The sequence below is a fragment of the Chenopodium album genome, chromosome 19 (genome assembly GCF_948465745.1).
Source record: "Chenopodium album chromosome 19, dcCheAlbu1.1, whole genome shotgun sequence".
Lineage (NCBI taxonomy): Eukaryota > Viridiplantae > Streptophyta > Magnoliopsida > Caryophyllales > Amaranthaceae > Chenopodium > Chenopodium album.
In genome coordinates this window covers 13430097-13454745 of record NC_137852.1, presented here as the reverse complement: position 1 = coordinate 13454745, position 24649 = coordinate 13430097, and the positions used below count along the sequence as shown (strand labels likewise).

Genomic DNA, 24649 nt, shown 5'->3' with positions numbered 1-24649 from the left:
TATTGGTCTTTTTTTTTCTATTTTTTTTTTTTTTGCAAAGGATTGATGACATGGAATCATTAAATATTAAGCTATCATCTAATGTTTTGTACTTCCCATTGTGTTTTGTTTTATTGTTATTTGTTTCATTCTTAGTCCTTAATTCCCATGTAATTTTACAAACAGGAATGTAAAAAAGGGACGGAGGGAGTATTTTTTTTTTTTTTTTGAAAAGGGACGGAGGGAGTATAATACTCTGTAATTCGTATAACTTTGTTCTGCTTCAATTTAATGTTGCTACAAAACATTTTAGAGGAATTGAATTCATAAAATTCTTTATATATATAATTTTTTTTTTTAAAAAAATGGTACTCAAATGGTTGGATTCATTCAAGTTTTGGGTCATAATTAATTTCGTTACCAAGGCGCAATATTATTAGTATGTTTTAAGTCAAATTTATAATTAACATAATTTCAAAATAAATAACATGAATTGCGAAGGTTATTGCATATACGAACGGAACTTAAAACATTTATATGATAAATGTAAACAAAGAGGATAATTTATTTGAGTAAATAAAAATTAGATTATTAGGTGTTGTCAATTATCTTGTACATGCAAAGTTATAAGTAATCTTGTTTCACAAAAAAAAAAAAAAAAAAAAAAAAAAAAAATAAATAAATAAAATATAAAAAAATATAAAGTTTATAAGTAATCTCTGTTTAAAAAATTAATAAGTTAAAATTACTCGTATAGACGTGATTTTTCCCTGAAATAAATCATGATTCATAAGGGGTTGGTCAATGATACTCAAGCATGTACTTGTTTTGAGTGCTTTTTTGTTTTCTATCGAGATTTATGGATTAGTCACGAGCCGCAATTTGGTTCGAGCTCTTATGTGTCTTGAACTTATATTGAATGCAGTTAATCAAAATTTTGTAACATTTTTAGATTTTTTTGATGATCGCCAATTAAAAGGAAGCATTTTCTCAATTTTTGCTATAGCCATTGCAGCAACTGAAGCATCTATTGGACCGGCTATTGTTTCTTCAATTTATCATAACAGAAAACCAACTCGCATCAATCAATCGAATTTATTTAATTAATAGTATTTCTTTTTATAATTTTATTAGAACTTTCACAAATTCGATTTTAGAAATTAAAATTTGAATATTCAGCAATTCAAATTCGATTACTAGATCTTGCACCTTAAGATATACTTTCATTAAGTGTAATAAATCAAAGTACTTTGGATCTCTTTTCCATTTCCTATCCAGAAATAGGTTGATTCCAAAAATTCTGGGAAATTATTGATTCGTCTAGTATTTGAATATGTATTTCTTTTATTTTACTAGAATTAGATCGAAAATTAATCAAGTGAAAAAAATTTCTAGACCCAATGTCGCATTCAGATAAACCCTTCATTGTCTCCTCTCCCTTCCTTATTTATATCATCTATATGGCCAAAACTAACTCCGATCCACAGTCCACACCACCTGCCCGAGCATCTAGACCATTGCATCTACCCTATCTTACATGGATACATTTTACTTCTATAATTTTATTAGCATGATCAATGATTTTATTGAGAATTTTATGTCTATTGCGAACTTAGAGTGTATTTGCAAGCAACATGTTTAGGCAATTCATTCCTTTCATCGAATTTTATTTTTACCATGGAAAAGGATAAGGAAATGTATTCAATTAGCGAAACTGGGTTATGTATAACAATGAATTCACATATATACGAGCCTTTTTAATTATATGAGTAAGAGTAATTAGTAAGTATAGAGTTAACTTGACAAAAGTTAAACCTAGAAGTCCTCTTAGCTTTGTGTAACCAGATGGTCTATGAATTATCAATAAATGAATTTAGACATAGGATCTAATATCTTCGAGTAATTTTTTTCAAAACCCTACTCTTAGATAAATGGAAGAATGGCTATTATACAATAAATTACCTTACAAAATGCTACTTTTAATTGGATCAAAATCTTAGGTAACTATTTATTTAAAGATGTTAGACCATACACATATTATTTTGTGTTTCACATCATCTATAACATGCTTCATCAAACGATGCAAGTAACAATGTAGTGGTATGTGAATTACCCCAACACAAGCTCTAATTGATATAAATACCTTTTTCCAAATACTCCATACTATACACTTTGTGATTTACTTATATTTGACCTATTAGACCATCTCCAATGATAAGACTTGAGGGAATTTCTATAGGAAAGAGAGAGATGAAGTATTTTTTGCAAAGGATACCGATAAATTGGTATCTAAACTTAGCAACTCCAAAAGAAAGTTGCTAACGTAGATACTAAACTTTGAGCCTCATTTTGACAAAAAGTGTAGGCCCTTACCAATATTATAATATGTTTTAAGTTTTAATTTTATTTTTTTTTCTAAAAAAACTTATAATATGATTTAGTGGGGCATAAATTGAAAGTTACATTAGTATACTTAAGAAAGTCTCACCATTGGAAAATTAAATTTCACATGAGTTGCTAAATTGAGAAGTGGGTTGGGTATCACCATTGGAGGTAAAAAAACAACTCATTTTGTATTTCAATACTCAAAATTTTGTAATTTACTTATACTTGGGGCTTGTTCTTTTCAATTTATTTTTAGTTCAGCTCTAATAAGTTCAGTTCAGTTTAGTTTTTATCTTAATTTCCTTCTCTCATAAAATAAGTTTTTTTTTTCTCTATTCATTAGCTTTAATTTCATAGCAATGTCCAAAAAGCAACTCATATATGCAAACACCATTAAGACATTATTTCCAAAAAAAAATAAAAAAAATAAAATAAATAAAATAAATAAAAATAAATAAAAAAGAGAAAAGAAAGAAAGAAAGTTTGGATAATCCTTAAGCATGATTTTTGGAATTAATGGCTGAAAATAAGCCAGACCAATAACTTTTATAAGTACGTACTAGTATTATTTTTAACAGTTGGTGTTCTAATATGTACTCGTATGTGTGATCTGAAATGCATGGCTTAAAAGCTGTCGAAACAAGCTAATAAGGCATGTCATTATTGTTGCACCATTTATTCAGACATTGAACTTGGTGCTAAAACTTCAAGTACTACCTCCGTTACTGGTTATGTGCAACAATTGGACATTTTTCCTCTCTGTTTTATGTCAAATCGTTGCACATAACCTGTAACGGAGGTAGTATTTTTCTTATCTTAAGTGTTTGTGTAAAACAAAAAAAAAGTGTAAATTTTTGCTTTGCGTGTGTAATCACTTTTTTTTTGGAACAAACGTGTGTAATTACTTGAATTGTACAAGGTGTTTAAATACTTAAATGTTGCTTTTGTACAATTTTGAAAGTATGTATTGAAAAAATTCAAATTTTGTTGTAAGGAATTGTGATAAATAAAATTAAAATTAAATTAAATTTTAAGTAGAGTTTTTCCTTGCAACAATAGTTGCTTCATTAAGATCAATCTAGCCTCATTATACTCAATAATGAAAATAACTATTTTACTCTCTTGATTTGAATTTTTTTTGGAATATACTTCTTCTGATTTATAATTTTTGCAACACATCTTTTTGGCACCTTAATTGAGAAAGCGATTAGACTAAGTAAACTAATGAATTAAGCTATAGATTTAAATCATAACAACTTATCACTTTGTTCTTACTGATTATACGGAGTAAAATTTTGTCAATTAATTTATCTATTTCCTTCAAGTGCGTGCCAAAATGATGGAGTATGTTGCAAGTAATTAAATGAAAGTAACTATTTTGACCGGTTTAGTTATAGAAAGCTAGAAACTAATTAATTATTGAGTGCAACTCATTATTTCTTGATTAGTAGTAATATTTACTCATTAATTAGTTCGTAATTATGTATTTATTGTTATTTTTGATGCATGAATGTCTTAATTTTTACTTATTGAAATTGATTTTTATTGAATAAAAATACTTAGTAGATTAAAAATATATGTATAATTTCTTATTTCATTTTCTAATGGAAAATTATATATTGCTAAATTAATTAAACACAACATGGCTCTAAGAAACTTCTTCTAGCTTAGCAATTTGAAAAATTTATTAGATTTCACAATAGTTATGATGAAATCATCTTATACTACCTCTGTCTCTAAAGCTCTTAACACTCACTGTCTGCACGGATTCGATCACTATTTCCTGAAAGTTCGATCTTTCTAGTGCCCTTCGAACACACAAAAATACTTTATTTATTTATGTGGCTCTATCCATTTCAAATCAAAAAATAAAAACAAAAAAATTCCTCGCCATGCATACGTATAAGTATATACCAACTAGTAGTAAGTGAATAAAAGATCACCTAGAGAAGATTGTGGGATAAGTCCTTTTACATCCTCCCCTTTCCTTCTTCCCTTATCTGTTCGTTGAATCCCACATTCCCAAAAGAAAAAAGTGATGACCTAGAAAAAGAAGTTCAATTTTATTTACATAAAACTATTAAAAAAATTGAAGAGTTCAATTTTTATGTTAGATTCTAAAGTACATAAAACAGATGTATACCAAAAAGGTGGAAGTTCAATTAAAATTTCTTGTGGCCAAATAAATTTATAGTGAAAATTCAATAAGTATATAAGGAACTTAGCTTAGTTTTAAGATATTTGCTTTTGCATCTTATACGTTTTATGTGGCTCTTGTTAAATATTTTTCAAGCACCTCATATTTTTGCACTTTTATGACTATTCCTTCAAAAAAAGTGATGCTCTTTACACCATGGAGTTAAAAATTGCACCTCTCTTTTCACTTTTTTTCACTTTTCGGACTATTCTTGCTCTTTTTCCCTTACACGTAGAGAAAAAGTGCACTAAGTGAACACATGTACATCATTAAGGCTAAACTATCTTTGCTAATTGTTTGATTAATACATAATTAAGTTACATAAGTTTGATACAATATTCTCTTTAAGGAAATTTTAGTTGTTTGCCTAGTATGAGATTCATATTGTAGCACTCCTAGATTGAGTTGAAATTGTTAAGTGTGGTTTCAAATCATCTTTACACATTTAACTTAATTATATTTTAGGTAGGTCAGACATTAATCCAAAAATTCATGCTAAAAAATGACATGTCTTTTGGGCCAAATTTGAAAGTTAGTCTTAATCATATTATGTACGTGGCCTAAACCTCACTTTTTTGTGAGTCAAATCATTAATGATCAACTCTATTTTAAACTATACTCGTTGTTGCTTATATCTTACAAGGAATCTCTTACTAAATTTTCAGCCAAGGATGTGCACAATTCAATCTACATCATAATTCAGATTAGATTGGACAAGAAAAAGGAATTCCATATCCAACCTCCAATCCTTGAAAATGTTGAACTTTCCATTCTAGATCAATCAGTCACCAAAAAGTGTGACTTCATTTCCTTTAGATGCTTAGTAAGGTTTATGTTTATTAGTATATCTCTATATAATTTTTGTAATACGTACCCTCATTTTTTCAAAAGTAATTAATCAATATCATCATCTTAAATTGCATTCTAGTTTGATTTTGTAAAATGTATATAAGATCATTCATAATAATGAGGAAGCCTCAGTTTATCTCCTTGATAAACAAAATTCGTTTATCAAATGGCAAAATTGTAAATAAATCAACAATTTAACCTAGTTATCATTATTATGACATATTTGTAAATAAATCAATTAGGGCCTGTTCACATATACTGAACTGAACTGATTGGAGCTGAACTAAACTGAACTGAACAGATTAGAGCTGAACTGAACTGAGCTAAGCTGAAATGAATATTTTATAAGAGAGGGGAATTAAGAGCTGAACTGAACTGATTGGAGCTGAACTGAACTGATTAGAGCTGAACTGAACTGAACTGAAATTAAGTAAATGTGAACAAGCCCTTAGTATGGAGTCCATTTTCTTGTCATCATGGCTTATTTGTAAATCCATCAACTGTTGTAAGGTCCAATTTTGATAAAAGTTGTTGATTTATTTACAGTTTTGTCATTTGATAAACATATTTTGTTTATCAATGGGATAAACTTGTATTTTCTCCATAGTAATTAATACTTCATACTTCCTCCGTTTCTTTTTACTTGCAACACAGAGTTGTGGCACGTGTTTTGAGGTTGGGTTTATGTAATGTAAACGGATAAATTATTCATTATAATTTTTACAAATGATACTTAACCCTATTCTAATCTTCATGTAAAAATTATATTGATAAAATCGCTCGTTGACCCTCACTAATCATCTCCTAAAACTGCGTGCCTAAAAGGTGTGTTGCAAGTAAAAGAAAACGAAGGAAGTATGACTGTATGATTTCATATTCTAATCAGATCTATTTATGTTAAACTACAAAGTATTGTCAAAATTAAATCAACTTATTAATAAATTATACTTGTAGTTTTCTTCTACATACACTTTATGTTATGATTTAGAGCCTGTTCACATTTATTGAACTGATTGGAGCTGAACTAAATTGAACTGAAGAAACTAAATAGAGTTGAAATGAATAGTTTATGAAAGAAGGAAAATAGGAGCTGCACTGAACCGAACTGATTAGAGCTGAACTGAACTGAACTGAAATTAAGCTGAAATGAACAGACCCTTAAAGTGGTACAACATGTATTTGATTTTTTTTTTAAATGTATATAAACTACATGAAACCCGTGCGATGTACAGTTAATTTTTGAATTTTTTATAATAATTTTTTAAAAAAATTTATGTGCTAAAATTTGTTATATATTTAAATAAAATTCATACCCGTGCAATGCACAGTTTGTTTGATTTTTTTATTTTTATTTTTTTTCTTTTTGTATTTATGAGCTAAAATTTGTTATATATTTAGATAAAATTCTTAATATTAAAAGATAATATTTAATATTTAATTAGTTTAAACTTAAAAATCTCATTCGTCAATTTTGCTTACGTGGCATTTGAATTATTTAATAAAGAAATTAATAATATCTTATTTAATTGACTACAACAAAAATTAATAATCCTATATGGCGCGCTGAGAAAATTAGATCCTACGTGGCTCTCTAAAAACTCCCCTTTAAATATATATTTTTAATATTAAAAGATAATATTTAATGTTTAATTAGTTTAAACTTAAAAATTCCATTCGCCAATTTTGCTTACGTGGCATTTGAATTATTTAATAAAGAAATTAATAATCTCTTATTTAATTGGCTACAACTAAAATTAATAATCCTACATGGCGCGCTGAGAAAATTAGATCCTACGTGCTCTCTAAAAACTTGAGAAAAAACTCCCTTTTAAATATATATATTAGATTTCTTCTCAATTGGGTCAAATTATTTTGCTCAAGTCCACAAAGAAAGCCCTTCTAACTTCCAAGCCCGCCCTTTAACAACTCCAAAAAATAAAAATAAGAAAATATACCACCAATTACTATCACCCCCTTCATCTACATACAAACATCACATTTCAATATTTCATATTTTCATCGTCATCTAGATGAACCTCCTTTACCAACTACCAAACAATAGCAATTAGAGTTCAAGGACTTAGCCATATCATTTCAACCCTCAATTCAATTGCAACTCACATAATATTACACCATAATATGTTAAGCAAAATCACATATTCATATCAACTCCTCAAAACTTCCAACTAACCATAGTACAATGTCACGGTCCGAGTGTTTTGACACTAGCTTGATCATGCAGAACCACTACAAATTCCAATCTTTACACCGCCGAATCCCCACCACATGGACTGCCTTCCTCTGCCACCGCCAATCAAAGGAGTCGCCGCCTGCCAGCGGCCATACATCGAAACCCGACGCCGCTCTCGCGCTATTTTTCTTCTATGCTTGTTTCGTGCTTCTACTTAGATTTTTCGAAGCCAACCTTTTATTTTACGTTCATTGACCCATTATAACTACTTGTAATGGGCACTTTAATATAACATCATTTCTTTTAATAATTTTTCTATAAATAATACTCAAAAATTATTTGATTTCTTTTGTTATCCTAAACATATTGCTTAGGAGTTAGGACTAACATTTAAATTAATTTTTTTAAGGAATCAAAACTCTATATCGTGATTATATACGTGAACGTTCATTCTAGTAAGTAGTAACCCACTAATTCAATTAGCTATTCTTTATACTAAAGGAGCAATTCAACCAAAAATATTACTGTAGTTGACAGTGAAAGTCTAGGATTAGTTAATTACACGTATGCAATATATATTTCACATTATTAAATTTATTTTTCTAATTAAAAAATTACAGTGAAAAGTTATTGCTGCTATATAACGTCTTTTTTTTTATTTATTTTTTTTAAAGACTCCATAATTGAGTTACAATTTTATCTTTCTTAAAGTTGCTATTGATTTTATGGCATAATTAAAAAAATTACCTAGGTATGCTGACATGGCTAGTACTCCCTAATAGGTCATCTATAAATTATAAAAGGAGTTTATTACATTTTGGCCATTTTTTAGTATAAAGAGGAAAATGATTTTCTTTTATGAAAGGTTTTATTATTGAGATAATGCTCTCAAATCTCCCTCTCAGTTTATTGGATGTAAATTAGTTAACAATCTTAACATGAATTTACATTGTTATTATGTACTTATGATGTTGCTTTTGATTCTAGGTAAACTTTTAACTATCAAAATCACAAAGTCTACTTTGTTTTAACAAGTGCGAAAAGGTCGAAAGTCACGAAAGATAAGAAAATACAAGGAAAAAGAATATAATTATTATAATAGTACTAGGTACTATCTCTCTGTACCAAAGTAATTGACTTCAGACATTATTCATTAATTTTTTTTTTAACTAACTTTTGTAAATTGTATTTGAGGAGTAAAACAGTCATGTGAAACAGGTTAGATTATTCTCAATATCAATCTTCAAACTATCAACTTTCTATTTTTTATTTTAGTGCTTAGAGAGCCACAAGCACGAGTGATGACTAATGAAAATCAATCCCAAAATCACTTGGAATAGGAAGCAAGGGGGAGCTCTAAGGGCATGTTCTGATTGACTGAACTAAGCTGAACTGAATTGAACTGAACTGAATATTTTTGTGAGAGAAAAAAATTAAAAACTGAACTGAAATGAAAATAATCTGAAGAGAACATGCTCTATCCACTTAACTTGAACTGTCCCTCACTCTCATCAACTTGCCTCTAGCATCCCTCATGCGACCCTCAACGCGAAGTTTAGAATTCATTTGGTGAGAGTCAAAAGACAACAACACATTAGCCATTTGGCCATGTATGGAATAAAGTGTTTTGCTATATGGATAAATCATAAATTAACGTGTTATCATAATAGCTGAAAAATATAATTCCAATTTGAAACTAAAGTATAAGGAAAGGAAGTATAGTACTTCGTATATGATGAGCTAAAAAAAAGTGCAAAACTTGTTAGATTCTACACTACGCTTTTCTCCTACATAGTCCCCCACAAATCCAAAATATAAGTAGTTCTCACTCAATAATATAAAACTAGATGCTACTAATCTATACTTTTTTTTCATAAAGGTAAGAAAAAGAATGAAAATACCAAGAAGCCTTCTAATAAGGGAATTCTTAATACCTCAGAAATAACGAATATTAACTGGATTGCTTTTACATGGAACATCATCCAATTTGTGAGAAACTAAGGGCCTGTTCTCAGCTCATTGACTGAACGCAGCTGAACTAAACTGAAATCAGCTGAACTGAACTGAACTGAACTCAGCTGAATTGAACTGAACTGAACTGAACTAAATTGAAATGAATATTTTATAAGAGAAGGAAATTAGGAGCTGAGCTGAACTGAACTGAATTTCGACGTAAGAGAACATGCCTAAGTACTTGCTAATTATCTAATCTTTCCCATTCTTAAAATAACACCTATCAAAGTGAAAGTTAAAAAGTGCAAGAAACTTTCGTAAAAGGTATCAAAGTGATTTAAATTTTGAAATGATAACTTTGTTGCATGAAGATTGAAGAAGGTATTTACGTAATATTTAGTTTTATGATATAGACTCCATTGTTCTTTGAGGGCAAATCATAGTGATGCAATTGATTTTTTAAAAATAAGTCGCAAATTTAAGGTTTTAAGAAGAAGATATAGTAGCTTCCTTGGTAATTGCATGCCTCTAATACGATTGCATGTTGTTTGTATATTTGAATGAAAATAGTATAGTGCACCCGGGTGCACCATGCGCATGGTGCACCCGGAAAGAACATTAGGCTTATTTTAAAGAACATGAGAAAAAAAAAGAACATACAAGTGTTTGAAAAAGAACATGCTAGTATTTGAAAAAAACATGCATAATAGTGTTCAACACAAGAACATGTTTGTGTTTGACAAAGAACATGGCCTCCGAAAAGAACATTAGGCATATTTTAAAGAACATGGAATAAAAAGAACATGTTAGTGTTTGAAAAAGAACAAGCCAGTGTTTGAAAAAGAACATGCTAATATTTGAAAAAGAACATGCATAATAGTGTTCAACAAAAGAACATGTTTGTGTTTGACAAAGAACATGACCTCCGAAAAGAACATTAGGCATATTTTAAAGAAAGTGGAATAAAAAGAACATGTTAGTGTTTGAAAAAGAACAAGCTAGTGTTTGAAAAATTAACCTTGCTTGGTTATCTTCCAGTTGACTTCAATTCATTACTATTCTTCTTTCTCCTCTAATTGTTCTTTTTTGAACAAATTGTACTTTATAGCTTTAATTATTATTTTTTTTTAAAAAAAACCCCAAATTCACAAAAATAAACACTTTGACTTTAAAATTATTGACAAAAAACAATTTGCATGTACAAAATTTATACTTACATTTTACTTGAATCCACCATTTGTTTAATTTTGAAGGTTGAATTGTTGAAATAAGTTCAATTTTTTTCTTGGGTTTTACTTTGAAGATGAACAATTTTGCTATTTTGAAATTTTTGAAAAATAGAAAAAGATAGAGAGAAAAGTTATGGAGAGAGAAAATGAGTACTTTGGAAATGATTTTTACCCAAATTCATTGAAATTCTTAAATGAAAACGATGGTGTAAGGGAGATTAAAAATTGGCAGCAAGAAAGAGAGTGATAGGAAGGGAAAGAGGAGTGAGAAATTGCAGGAGAAGAGAGTAATGGATTTGCAATTGCAAGAAAATAAAAACATGTTCATTTTTTACCCATGTTCTTTTAAATATACTACATGTTCTTTTGGGTGCACCATGCGCATGGTGCACCCGGGTGCACCAACCACAAATTAATATTTGAATACTTCATACTCCTTTCGCTTTTTAATAAGTGTCCCATCTGTATTTTTTGCATTATTTATTTGACATATTTTGACTAATGTTTGTGATCTATACATTAAAAAAAAATAGTCTTTCCTCTTGTGGGTATTGTTGGAATCGTCTCAATGAATATATAACTAGTTTTCAATTGTTATAATTTATACTATCTCCGTTTTATATTTTTTTTTTTGCAAATTTAGAATATTTTATATCTTACAAATAATACTTCAAAGTTGCAAAAAAATTTAAAATATGAAACGGAGGTAGTACTTATTGATTATCAAAGATATTATTGGTCAAATATTTTAATTAGCATATAAGAGAGACGGAATACTTATTAAAAATAAAATGGATAGAGTATTATGTATTCCCTCTGTTTTTTTTTATATGCATCAGTTTGATCGGCACATTTGCCGAGACGCTACTTTGACCATGAATATCTTTAATTGTGTATTAGTAAAAATTGTAACAAAATTATATTATGGAATTAGACATTATGACGAATCTAGTGATATATAATATAATAGCATTTATTCATTTTTTAGAGGTGTTAAAATTAAGTCAACCGTGGTATGTAAATAATGCAATTGTCAAAGTGATGCATATAAAAAAACGGAGGGAGTACTGTTTTTTCTATTTTCCACAGTATTGGTCTGTCGTCACGATATTTTTACCCACAATTTTTTTTTCTTGTTTCCTCCCATGTTTCCTCTTCCAATTCTCTCATTGACGGGCGCTTGTCCTTCGGAAAAATGGAACACTTATTAAAAAAACGGAGAGAGTATTATGTTATTATTTTTATTTTTTTTTTGGAAGTATTGGTCAATGGATGTTGTCACGATATTTTAACCCACAATCTTTTTTCTGGTTTCCTCCTTTTATGTTTCCTTTTCTAATTTCCTCATTGATGGGCGCTTGTAGTTTAATTGAAGGCTAATTTTGAACGACTTACGTATATTTTGAGTGGCTAAATTTCACTGTATATTCAAAGTTAACATCATTTTTGAGCTATCTACATACTTGTATAGTTGTATATATATATATATAATGTAATTGGTTATTGATTGGTTTTACAGTATTGTCAATGTAAGGTTAATAGAGTGGAGGTTTCATGAAGTAACAATGGCCTGTATGAACAAACGCTTCTAGCTTAACTCTATTGCATTTAGGATCAGTCGTTACCTTTTAATAAATTAGTACAAGTGTATTACCAATTTACTATCCTTCCTTCAAGGCTCCGTGTGATTTGTCGGAAAACAATATTTTGGGAAAATGATTCGTGTAGATTAATTTCAAGAGAAAACGCAAATGTAAAAAGCAAAAATTGGAGGAAGGGAAAATATGCAAAAGGGAGAAGATGGACGAAAGAGGAGGTAAGGGATGTAAGGAGAAGAGAGGAAAATGTGACATACCTTCGATTAAAAGGAAAACATTTCCACTCTCTCGTACCAGTTAATTACCATGGTACTAAATGTGACATACCTTAATCGAGGGCAATTACCAAGACTACTGGTTAATTATGCCACTAAAACACCCCATAATTAGGATTAGTAAAGAATTAATTGCTTGTCTGCGCTACCAAACATGGCCTAACATGCTTTAGATTCAAAATAAAATATCTAACACCACATCGTTTTGATTAAGGTTATCAACTATCAAATAATGACAAGTACTAACCTAAAAAAACAAAATTCAAATATTAATAATAATCTTTAAGGAAAAAAGACATAACAGTGACACTAATTAAGTAATTAATTATACAGTAAATTAATCAAAAAGTAAATCCAACACCTGTAAACCTACTTCACGTTTAGCCAATGGCAATGGAGTCAAATATTCTTATTAAATTCATTATAAATATATAGTCATTAAATAATATTATATCACAACTAGATTCAAAGGACACAATTTCATTATTTTTTCTTCTTCTTTTGAATAGATATTTTGACAAAAATAATATTCTAATGGTGTCTCCTTCAATATTTTTGCAAACCAAAATAATCAGGTCTGATACATCCTACTAGCTGGTTCCAGGAAATTATTTCAAGTGATATCTGATTCATATATTTAATTTAATATTAACTATACATTGTTTGCAAAAAAATGATCACTAACCTAGACAATGTGGTATAGAAAATTATCTAATGGGATTTAAGCTGCAGCAGATTGATCGTCTTCATGATCATTGAGATTCAAAGCGTGCAGCAACTTTGGCCAGGATTCTGGAATTCCACCAGGAAGATCAAACTGCAACAGTTTGCCCCGCTTGCGATAAAATTCCTCCACAGGTCGAGTCTGCACATATATATCAAGCTCACATGTTAATCTTGTTTAAACATGCCAAAAATACAAGATTCATCTTTAGCATTCACAGGCATCACAGCCCTCTTCAAGAGTTTTTAATTTTTAATTTTTTCATTGATTTTTTTTAAAAAGATAAGAAACAACCATTAAAAATCGCCTTTCTGAGGTGGGATGCAGGAATGGAGACAAGAAACAAAAAATTATCAGAGCACTTGAGATTGAATAGTAATACCAATTCATCATATATCCGGAGTCGCTCCCTCACAACTTCTTCTTTATCATCAGCGCGACTGATAAGCTTTGAGGCACATTCCTCTGGAGGAAGAAGAGGAGCCATGTACATTCCAGGGTTTTCATCGTCACCCTTGATGTCAATGCATGCAACATTGTAATTTCCACCACACTGACTACAGATTCTTCTACCAAGGCATTTTGCGAGTAAGGCCTCTTCACGGAGCTTAAGATTCACCACCAAGTCAATATCAATAACCCCCTCCAAAATTTCCTGTCACAAACAGCAAATAAAATGAAACAAGCATGATATCAATAACAAGATAAGAGAAGGAACTTACCTCATGCAGAAAGAATAATAAATAAAATAAAACAATTAATTACACCCTTAAAACTTGCATCTTGCAAACATAATTTTAATTTTGTCTCGAAACCTAATCAGTACAACGTATACTACCAAATACAGATCAAACTTACCTCTCGCAGAAGCCTTGCATGCTTTCAGATGCTGCAATCATAAACTCTTGATGTGGCTGAACAGAAGATGTGTCCAGCAACATTGAGAAATGACAGGCTTACAGCCTAGTATTTGACCTTCCATACAATGACGTATACTTCTTATTTAACAATTGCATATCAGGCAGTAGTTCATTAATCATTACTTCACAGTAGGGTTTAATAAGGAATTAAGGGTCAAAGTTGGCAATGAAAAAGAAAGATGTTCTTGGACAAGGAAGATAGCCAAATATGGAGAGATACTGAAACTTCGAAGGGTAAGAACAGTAGTATTGTACAATGTTCGATATCTCCTCTTGTGCATCATAAATTAAGCATAGATATTTACCTGCCCTCAAAAGGAAAATATATATTGGATGTTCTGTCTCTCATTTCAAGCGCAGCAAAGTTAGATGTTAGAAATAATTAGCTAGCTCAACATGCAACAGCAACCCATAGGAAGATGAGATGTATCATCACCAGAAAATTCAGGGAGGGTGCATCTCCTCTGCATACCAGTCAAATCAAACCTAATGAACTAACGTATAATACATAGATAGTAGGTTAGCCAGGTATTACAGTACTTATATTCCACATGTCAATTAGATAAGTGCTACTTGGGATTTGGTAGACTAGGTTCAAGAATGCGTTTACCTATTCTTTGCAAAACATGTCAAAACTGTAATGACGTACCATGTATTAATTCCAAATTGTTGAAAATCATGGTCACGCTGAGGGGAGGGGATTAGCAAATAGGTAACAGTGGTCTAAATGTTTCATTAGACATATGTTTTAACTCCCAAGTCCCAATAGCATCATCTAATGTAACTATGTCTCTTATCAAAATAACAATCCTGTGAATATAATTTCCCTGAAGGACACCATTTTCTGGGATTTAGCATTTCCTCCATAGTCCATAACATTGTTACCTACAGGCTACTGCCTACTGCAGCAGTTTCAAAAAGTGAACATATTATGAGAATGCAATTCGCTTCTCACAAGTCACAACGAATTCCATTTGATAGAATATTACACACAGAATTTATTATTGCATGCACCAGTAAAAAAAAAAAAAAGAGGGACCGATTAACATAAGAAAACCTCAGGGGTGTTTGGTTCAAGTAATTTAGGTATGAGGTATGGGTTTGGGATGAGCAAAACCCATATCTTGTGTTTGTTTGAAAAAATTCTTAAACCCACAAGGTATGGGGTATAGAAACCCAAGGGAGGAGGTGGGTATGGCTCATAGTCCTCATACCATACCTTCCAGGTATCAAATAAAAGAAAGATGTTCATTCTCGAACAACACCAAACACATGGTATATTGGTATTAACTACTAAGTATCAAGTTCCAACCCAATACCACCTTGATCTCATTCTTGATTCTAAACCCATACCACTACGCAAATCGTTTTGACCCGCTTCACATGTCCATCAATACAATACTGTGCAGCTGTAAAGCCTAGTTCCTTAGCCAACTTATCATTTTATATTACAGAGGGGACAATAGAGAATATCTCTTAGGCATTGGCCCAAAACTCTAGTTAATAAGCAATCATAATAGAAAGAGAAAGGACTAAGAGAGAGAGAGTGAGAGAGGGGCAGCTCATAAATAATGGTAAAGGTTATCTCCCTATGAGGCAATAGATAAGCAATATCTAGAATCGGAATCTAGCAAGAAAGAGGCAGACTGTTATGATGCTCTGCTTTCTTCCACCATAGCATGTCAATTCTCTCCACAAAGAGTTAAGAGTTTGTAGCACAGCTTACTTTGTAACCAGCCATTTCTTTCTTTGATCTGTTTTCTCACTCTTCCATCATCACTTTGAGAGTTTGAGAATACTAGATAGCATGCTGACTTGATTTCGCACACCAACAAATTTAGAACAAATGATTCTATAAAATGAATTAGAAGTTAGAACATTGTTCACTTGGAGAAGGGAGAGGATTGGCAAATTTATTAACCCACACCCCGGGGTTTGCAGTTGGTGGTAAATCAAATAACACAAGTACATTTCAAAAGTCTCTCTGGTACAGCGATACAGATCATCCAAAGCAACTGAAAACTATATAAGCATAGCAAAGGGTGTTAGGTCTTGGGCCTCAGAATCTTTAAAGAAAACAAAAAATGAGTTGACAACTCCCAATTATTGAGTGTTAAATGACATACTTTCAGATCCTTACCTAAAGCTCAAGGAATCAATCAATCAATATATATATTAAAACTCATGGCAAGACATGATGTTTTGCCATGTGTCAACAATTTTGCCATTTGGCATATGATGTGTCGTCACCAAATCATACCATAGCATTAATTATTGAAAAACTCTATGCATTAACTTTCATGTATTAATGTTAAGTTTAATTGATAAACTCTTCATATGCATGACAATTTCCCTTGGACTGTAACTCCTTAATAATTACATATAATAAAGTTAGTACTTCCTCCGTTTTCATTTACTTGCAACACACCTTTTAAGCACGCAGTTTTAGGAGATGATTAGTGAGGGTAAACGAGCGATTTTATCAATATAATTTTTACACAAAAATTAGAATAGGGTTAAGTATCATTTGTAAAAATTATAATGAAAAATTTGTCCATTTACATTACATAAACCCGACCTCAAAACACGTGCCACAAGGCTGTGTTGCAAGTAAAAGAAAACGGAGGAAGTAAGAAATTAAACATTAATCCATTTTTATTTTGTGCATTAACTCATAAAATTGTAATCATAGAGTAAAAGATTTTTGTGCATTATGGAGTAGTATATATTTTGACATCAAATTTATAAAGATTTGATTTATCATATTTTTATGATTTTAATGTAAAAAAATTATTCTTATAATCAAACCAACTCATTCAAGCAACAAGCTACCTAAGCTATTATATTAAATAAATAAATAAATAAATAAAAACCACCACTTAAGCTCTCAATGACAAACAAGCCAAAACATATATATATATGATTAAAGTAATAAATTTATAATGACCCGTGGCATCGCCCGGGCTAATAACTAGTTTTAAATAATTTATTCAATAAGCGTTTATTCAATAATGAGGTAAAAAGTATAAAGATATCAATATTAACAAAAGTCTGCAACTACAGTTGTAAGAAATTCTCAGAGGTAGATAAATCAACTTTTCCAAAATGTTAACCCAATAATTAACCACATTCCAGGATTCACAAAGAAAACATCAAATTTTTCATTTTTGTCACTAAAAATTCTGTCTTGACATTCACTATTATGTAGCAGGTAAATGCTTGCTTTCACATTTTTGTCAAAAGCTTCAATAATCTTGGGCCTCAAGGCCAAAACAAATACTAGTAAGAATTTGTAGTTGATATCAACATTTTTAACTCTTTTCTACAAACAGTGGACAAGAGCAAAATTCCTTAATGTCAAGATAGTACAAAAGACTTGGAGGAGTTTTCTTTGTGGCTAGCCACACCGTGTGGTTGGGGTTACTCGAGTTACTTGGTTAGGGGTTACTCGAGTTGCCGAGGTAACTCAAGTTACTCGGTCAGGGGTCACTTGAGTTACTGCTATCGAGTTTCCCCCTCGAGTGAACCCTAATCGAGTAACCCCTCAAGTAATCCTTGACCAAACCCCTCAAATAACCCCTGACCGAGTAACCCCTGACCGAACCACTTAAGTAACCCCTCACCGAGTAACTCAAGTAACCCCGACCACATGGTGTGGCCAGCCACATATAAAAGTTTGTGCTACATCAAACTGTACAAGAATCACAAGGCCTGCAATGAGAGAATAAGAGGAAGGCACATAACTAACACTTCACCCCAAGAAAAAAGCAAACTCAATGCATGAAAGTGTCAAATCCTGCCACTTGCTTCCAAGAACATGCTCAGATGGGTTATGGGCTTATGGCTAGAGTGCTAGAGACCAGGGGTGAGTATATATTGGTCTAAGAGGGGTAAATGTACCTACTTGATCCACCATAGAGCCTCTCAAATGTAATAAAAAAAAGGGCAATATGAAATGGGCCTTTGAATCGTGAAGGTTCAATTGTAGTAAAATAATATATACTTTGCCAGCCTCCACTAATTGTATCAAATGAGATATGAAATCAAAGCTAAGACATGATAATAACCCAAATGTCAAGAGTAAAAACCTGCCAAGTTGTACAAGAGAAGATTTAAAAAGTTAATCGCATATCACTAGTCATAAGTGAGACATAAATGTCCCTTCTCCACACATCATTATTTATTCATAGTGACTAATTGACGGCAGAAACCCAATTCATTCTCACAATATTTTAAATTGGGCTGGCAAGAAATTCTAGTAAATTGGAAATTGGGCATTGTAATTATCAAAAGAAAAATCAAGATTGCTTTATCACTACAACGTTAAATTTTTTTTGTTCATATCAAAAGTGTAATGAGCGGGATTTGGTGACAAAATTGCTAGGTTGAAGAAATTGATTGTGATTGATGTAAGGAAAATTACAGGAAATGAAAAGATAGTGCAAACTTTCAAGAGGCTTATTCTCAGCCAACTAATAATTAAATCAAATAAACTCTTCACATTTTTCTAAATACCCTTTCTACCTCTCGTCTCTACGGTATACATTGCAGTTCCCCATTCGGCCCGTTCTTCCATTCTAACTAACTTGCTTCCTCTGAATCTCTCTAAGCTAATCCTAATAGAATTTTTAAACACTACCAATATTACCCCTTTTCTTGCCTTTCCCACGTCGCTTTGAAGGTACATTCAAATCATCCTTTTGGGAGGGATAAATGAATCTCTTCAATATTAAAGGACTTATTGGTATACTCTTTAATCAGGGTAGTTTAACGGGCGATCATCCCTCCAATAAGTTGGTCTAATCACTAAGAAGCCTAGTCAATTGACTAAAAATCGACTGGGACTGAGCTGCAAAGATAAAGAAAGATAAGGTGTCTGCTTAGTCTAAATAGAGGAAAATATGGAAAGTCCTTAGAAATACTCCTCCAGCAGTTTTGAACTCTTGAAATCAACTACAGTAAGTTAAGCATTTAGAGGGTATAAAATCTATAAAAAGAGAGGGTGACGGCTTTCGAAGGCACGAAAATTAGTAAGTCAGACAAATGACAGAAAAACCAATCATAATCGTAGCCTTTAGTTTTGATAGTTTTCTATATATCAAAGACCAAAAACTGAAGCTTCAACAACTTGGCTTTTAAGGTAACTATTCAGGCATATTCAGCATTCATTATGGCATGATTTGAAAAAATATATATAACTAACATTTGCAAGCCAATTAAGCATTATTATCATATCAGATGAAGACTATATTAGGGGCATTCTGTGTCTATAACTCAAAATTGAGCCTAAAACTTTGTGACTGAACACATATGTTTTTGTCCCTCACTCTACATTTACAGCATACGTAAGCATGTGTATTAAAAAAGGTACATATTCTGATGTTCATCTAGATGACTAGATCCGACTATCAGCTTCCCTTATAAGCATATATAATACTTCCTTTATTCTTATATAGATGACTTGTTTCATTTAGACACCCTTGCCAATGCATTTCTTTAGCATTTAATATTTCTAACGATGCATTTGCATAAATTATAAAATTAGATATAATGAGACGAATCTAAGAAGACCCTACATGATTATAATTTTTACTTCAAGTATAAATCAAAATGAGACGGACAAAGTAGCTTATGTGAATAGTGTAAAAAGCCAAACAGTCCATCAAAAAAAGAGCAAAGTAAGTATCATATGAAAAAATTTAAAGTAAGTGCTTACCGCCTGTCTAACTGTACGAGGAAAACCATCAAGAATAAATCCGGATTCACCCTTGGCTTCTCCAGCTTCAAGACGCTTGGACAACAGATCCACTATAATTTCGTCTGACAACAGCTTCCCTGAGTTGACTATCTCTGCAATCTACAGTACTTACAATGTTAGACTCATAATTTTACATCATGCAGCCATTGTATTGAACACTAATCATAACACAAGCAGAGAGTTGAAACACGGAATCAACAAATTACGTATCTCTGCATAAAATTTCAGGACATCAAGAATCAACACTGAATTAATGATGTAGTGGTAGATTGTTTGAATTGTGACCTCTGTTGAAATGTGATTAATTAATTGAGGGTGGGAGTAGGCTTTCATAGTCTTTCCCAGTAGAGCATAAGCCATAAATGGTTTATGGATGATATCAGTAAGCCATGAAACAACCTACTACTGGGAATTCTAAAGGATATCAAAACTACTTTGAAGAGCCTTCACAGAGAAGAAGATCCCAGAGTTGGAGAAAAGGTTGAGAAAACTGAAAATAAGCCAGATAACATTCAATCTCAGTTACATCCAGTGGTCCTGCATAACATGCTCACAAGTAGGAATTGGTGCTGCAATTAAGGAAATGACAATTTATTGAAGAACGTATTTTTTTTGAGATAAATCCAGAATATATTGGTTCGCCCTAGGTAACTCTAACTCTCACCACTTTGATGCTGCCATAAAAGAAAGATATGCCAGGAACAGAATTCAGTTTTGTACTCTGACAAAAGCTAGGTGGCCCTATTGCATCCAAGATGAAGTTAAGGGATTTTACCAGAAACTGCTGGAACTACTGTCTCTATTTCTCCCTCAATCGATCATCCTGTAAGTAGAACGGGTACAAATCTCAGTAATGAAGCAAAGGCTCTATTGTGTCAACATATGAGAATTACTGAGATAGACCAGGCTCTTGAAACATTTGACGATTCCAAAGAATAGATGGTTATAATGTTTGTTTCATGAAGGCATGGCTTAATGCAACAAATAGATTAATCAAATTGGTTTTGACTACTTTTCAAAGTTGCAAAATGGCCAAGGCAATTAAAGGTAATTCACTAAAACTCTTGTTCCTTAGGTATCTCCATGGACTCCATCCTATATTAAGCAATTTCACCCTATTGCTTGGTGCATTGTACTATATAAGTTTATAATTTAAGTCCTTGCTTCTAGGCTTTAAACAGTTGTGCATTGTACCATAGTGGATGATATCATATTGAGTTCTGAACTTATCAAAATGAATTCAAGGGCTCATATGTCTCCAAGGTTCTTATTGAAATTGGATTTCCAAAAAAGCCTATGACTCTATTAAACAGAGCTTTCTTTCAGAGCTTGACATCCCTCCATGGATTTTACTATGGAATTTGTTAGTTCAGGGTCTTATCTCACTCTTATAAATGAAAGAAATTTGACTCTGCTAAATGTTAAAAAAAGATCAGACAAGATGAACCTCTCTACCCCTTTCTTATTTTCCATAGGGTTGAAGGTTAAATACCTATCCTCCCTCCTCCGCCACCACATTCATACGTTGAGTACCCTGTCCTTCCTCCACCACCACCACATTCATATGTTGAATACCCTCTCCTCACTCCACCACTACCTAACTCCAAGATTAAAAAAAAAACACAGGTTTGTCTATGCTTGTTTTTGATGATAAATTCCAAGGATTTAAGAAGATCAATAGGTATGGCGACAAATATCAAGTAAATCTCGCTAACAAGAGTCTTTTTTTTGGTTGGGGATAATCACTACATAATTCTCAGCCCTCATCTATAACAAATATGTAACATGTTTATTAAGAATCAAGATAGTGTTTCCTTAATAAAAATACAATAAAAAAAAAGGAATAAGATAATGTTAATATATAGTTCAAACTCAATCATATCTATTCAGAAATGCGCACGTCTATTTTGAAAAGGGAGTATTTTTTGTTGGTGGTTGGGTGATTCTAGTTATAATCTCCCTGTCTCTTAATATTTGCCCCATTTTCCTTTTAAGTCCGTCCATTTGAGTTTGCTCCATACTAATCACACCTTTACTCTCACAACCACTACATTAACCTCACCACATTTCTCTCTCATCAAATCTTTTCAACCAAAAATTTATTAAGTAATTTTACGAGCTAAAAAAAAGGGGGACAGAGAGAGTAATTATGTGACCATGTCAAATATTTAAATTTCATAAATAATTCTACTTTCCAACCCTTCACTTATACTTTCTACCTATTTTCACCGATTAGTCGTTCCATAGTTACCAGATTCGCTAGAATGAGATTCGGTACAGGTTCACAATTCCCTACCTAATTTGTTAAATTGAACCAAAAATTACTACTTTTATAGTATTGTAATTCGCTTTTTTTGGTTTGCGTTTCGCAGGGTGATTGGTGAATCTACTATGGTGAATCTGGTAACACTGAGTCATTCAATACCTACCTGTTGTGCATTCAAGACATACTATTTCCCTAGAGTTTCACACCTTAGCAGTCACCACACGATCAACCTAGCACCTCGTCTGAGGCTACCACCAACGATGGGATTCAAGATAGAACATATCAGCTGTATGTAAGAATGTAACTTTTACTCCACAAACACACCCTCTGCTTACCTTAATTATACAAAACACCCATCAAACAATCCTGCTACTCTGCAACGAAGCACAATTAACCAATACCTCTAATTAGACCAAAAAGAACGCACAACCCTAAACCCTAACACCTCTACAACTCAAATCAACACCTAAAATTGGATGCATCAATCACTACTTAATCAATAATGCAGAATTCAGTACCCAAATAACATCATTCATCAAAACACATAAAATTAAAATCACCATCAAAATCCAGAATCAAATTAAAATCACCAAATTCAAAAAACAATCAATGAATTCAGCAATAACCCAAATGCATAAAATCAGCTCAAAGATGAAATCACCTTAGGAGAGAGAGAACCAGAGGAAGCGAGCTCATCACGAACCAAATCACCAGTAGAAATATGAGGAACATCGAGAAGCTTCGAAAGACGAGTAGCGTAAGTGCCTTTACCAACACCAGGACAACCCAGAAAAACCCAATGAACATCTCTACCTTTCCCCAATTTCAAGGGATTTCCACCATTGTTACTGGAAGTATCATTCCAAGAGGAAGGAGAATGAAGGGTAGTTTCGGAAGAAAGAGATGATGTGAATTTACGAGAAATTATAGTTGGAATTAGAGATGAAATTTTGAATGTTGTTGTTGATGATCGTACAAGGCGGTTGATTACCGCCATTGATGAAGAGAAGAGAGAAGAAGATGAGAGTTCTGGAAGAAGAAGGTGGGAGTTTGAAAAATTCAGTTGGTTTTTAATTTGCTGGGAAAGTAATTATGTAATGTAATTTGGTTGTTTATTGTTGGTGTTTTTGAGCCTTGCATCGTTGCTTGTTCCAGACCACTTGTCTAGTTGTGTGCAACATCAGTAATTCATTACGTAGTGCTATCTTTTGACAGAGATGGCGAGGAATCGGAGGAACTAGAATTGGAGGAAAGTTAGGCATTTACAAATGCATAACAAGGGGTATTCATGTAATTATACATACGTACAAACGAATGCATATACTGGTATCATTGCACATGTTTCATAATCATATTATTTTTTATTTCTTTAAATTTTGATGTTCATAATTAAATGCATTATATTCATAATAATTTTTTATATGTTCATATATAATTTCAAATATTCATAATGTAAATATGTAGTGTTGTTCATGAAATATTAATTAAATCTGTTTATGCATATGTTGTCTTTCTTAGGGGGCGTTTGGTTCACGAAATATAGGTATGAGGTATGGGTTTAGAATGACTAAAACCCATACCATATGTTTGGTTGACAAAAATATGAATTTCAAACCCATACCTCAAACCCATGAGGTATGGGGTTTAGAAACCTTGGGGGGGAGGTGGGTTTGGCTCATTCCATTCCCTTAGGTATCAAATAAAAGGAGAGAATAGTGAGATATTCCATTCTAGAATTAAACCAAACACATGGTATTAAGTATCAAGTTCCAACCCGATACCACCTTAACCCCATTCCTGATTCCAACCCCATGCCACTTTGTGAACCAAACGCCCCCTTAAATGTTTATGTTCATATTTTTTACGTATATATTTCCCTTTTAAATGCTTATGTTCTTTTTAAGAAAACCAAGGCTTACGTTCATATTTTGAAATGTTATGTTCACTTTCTGAAATGCATAAGTTCATATTTTTTATGCCTATGTTTACTTTCTGAAAAGCTAATGTTTGCATTTAAGGAAACCTATGCATATGTTCATATTTTGCATGATTAAGTTCATTGATAAAAAAAAATGCAGAAAATCAGATAAAATTCAATTCGTTAGAATCAAGAAAATCATATACAACTCCGTAAACATTTAGTTGCAACTTTGGAATATTTTATGTCTCTCAAATAATACCCCCAAAGTTGCAACTAAATGTTAACGAAGGTAGTATAACCAAATCAATCGAAGTTAATCACAAAGTCACCACATAAGAAGTCGAAAATCACACATTTCTATGCCTATGTTCACTTTCTGAAAATCTAATGTTCATATTTTTTAT

At 31.8% G+C, this 24649-nt stretch overlaps 1 protein-coding gene across 1 annotated transcript; it reads right to left on the bottom strand.

Annotated features, from left to right (window-relative positions):
- Positions 1-13183: 13183 nt before the first annotated feature.
- Positions 13184-23439, bottom strand: LOC145596166 (putative adenylate kinase 6, chloroplastic). Its single transcript, XM_081652588.1, has 4 exons — positions 22986-23439; positions 20017-20157; positions 13763-14035; positions 13184-13521 (listed from the first exon to the last, which is right to left on the bottom strand). Exons 1-4 carry the CDS (start codon positions 23319-23321, stop codon positions 13378-13380), a joined length of 894 nt encoding a protein of 297 aa, XP_081508714.1. The 5' UTR covers positions 23322-23439; the 3' UTR covers positions 13184-13377.
- Between the last annotated feature and the right edge of the window lie 1210 nt (positions 23440-24649).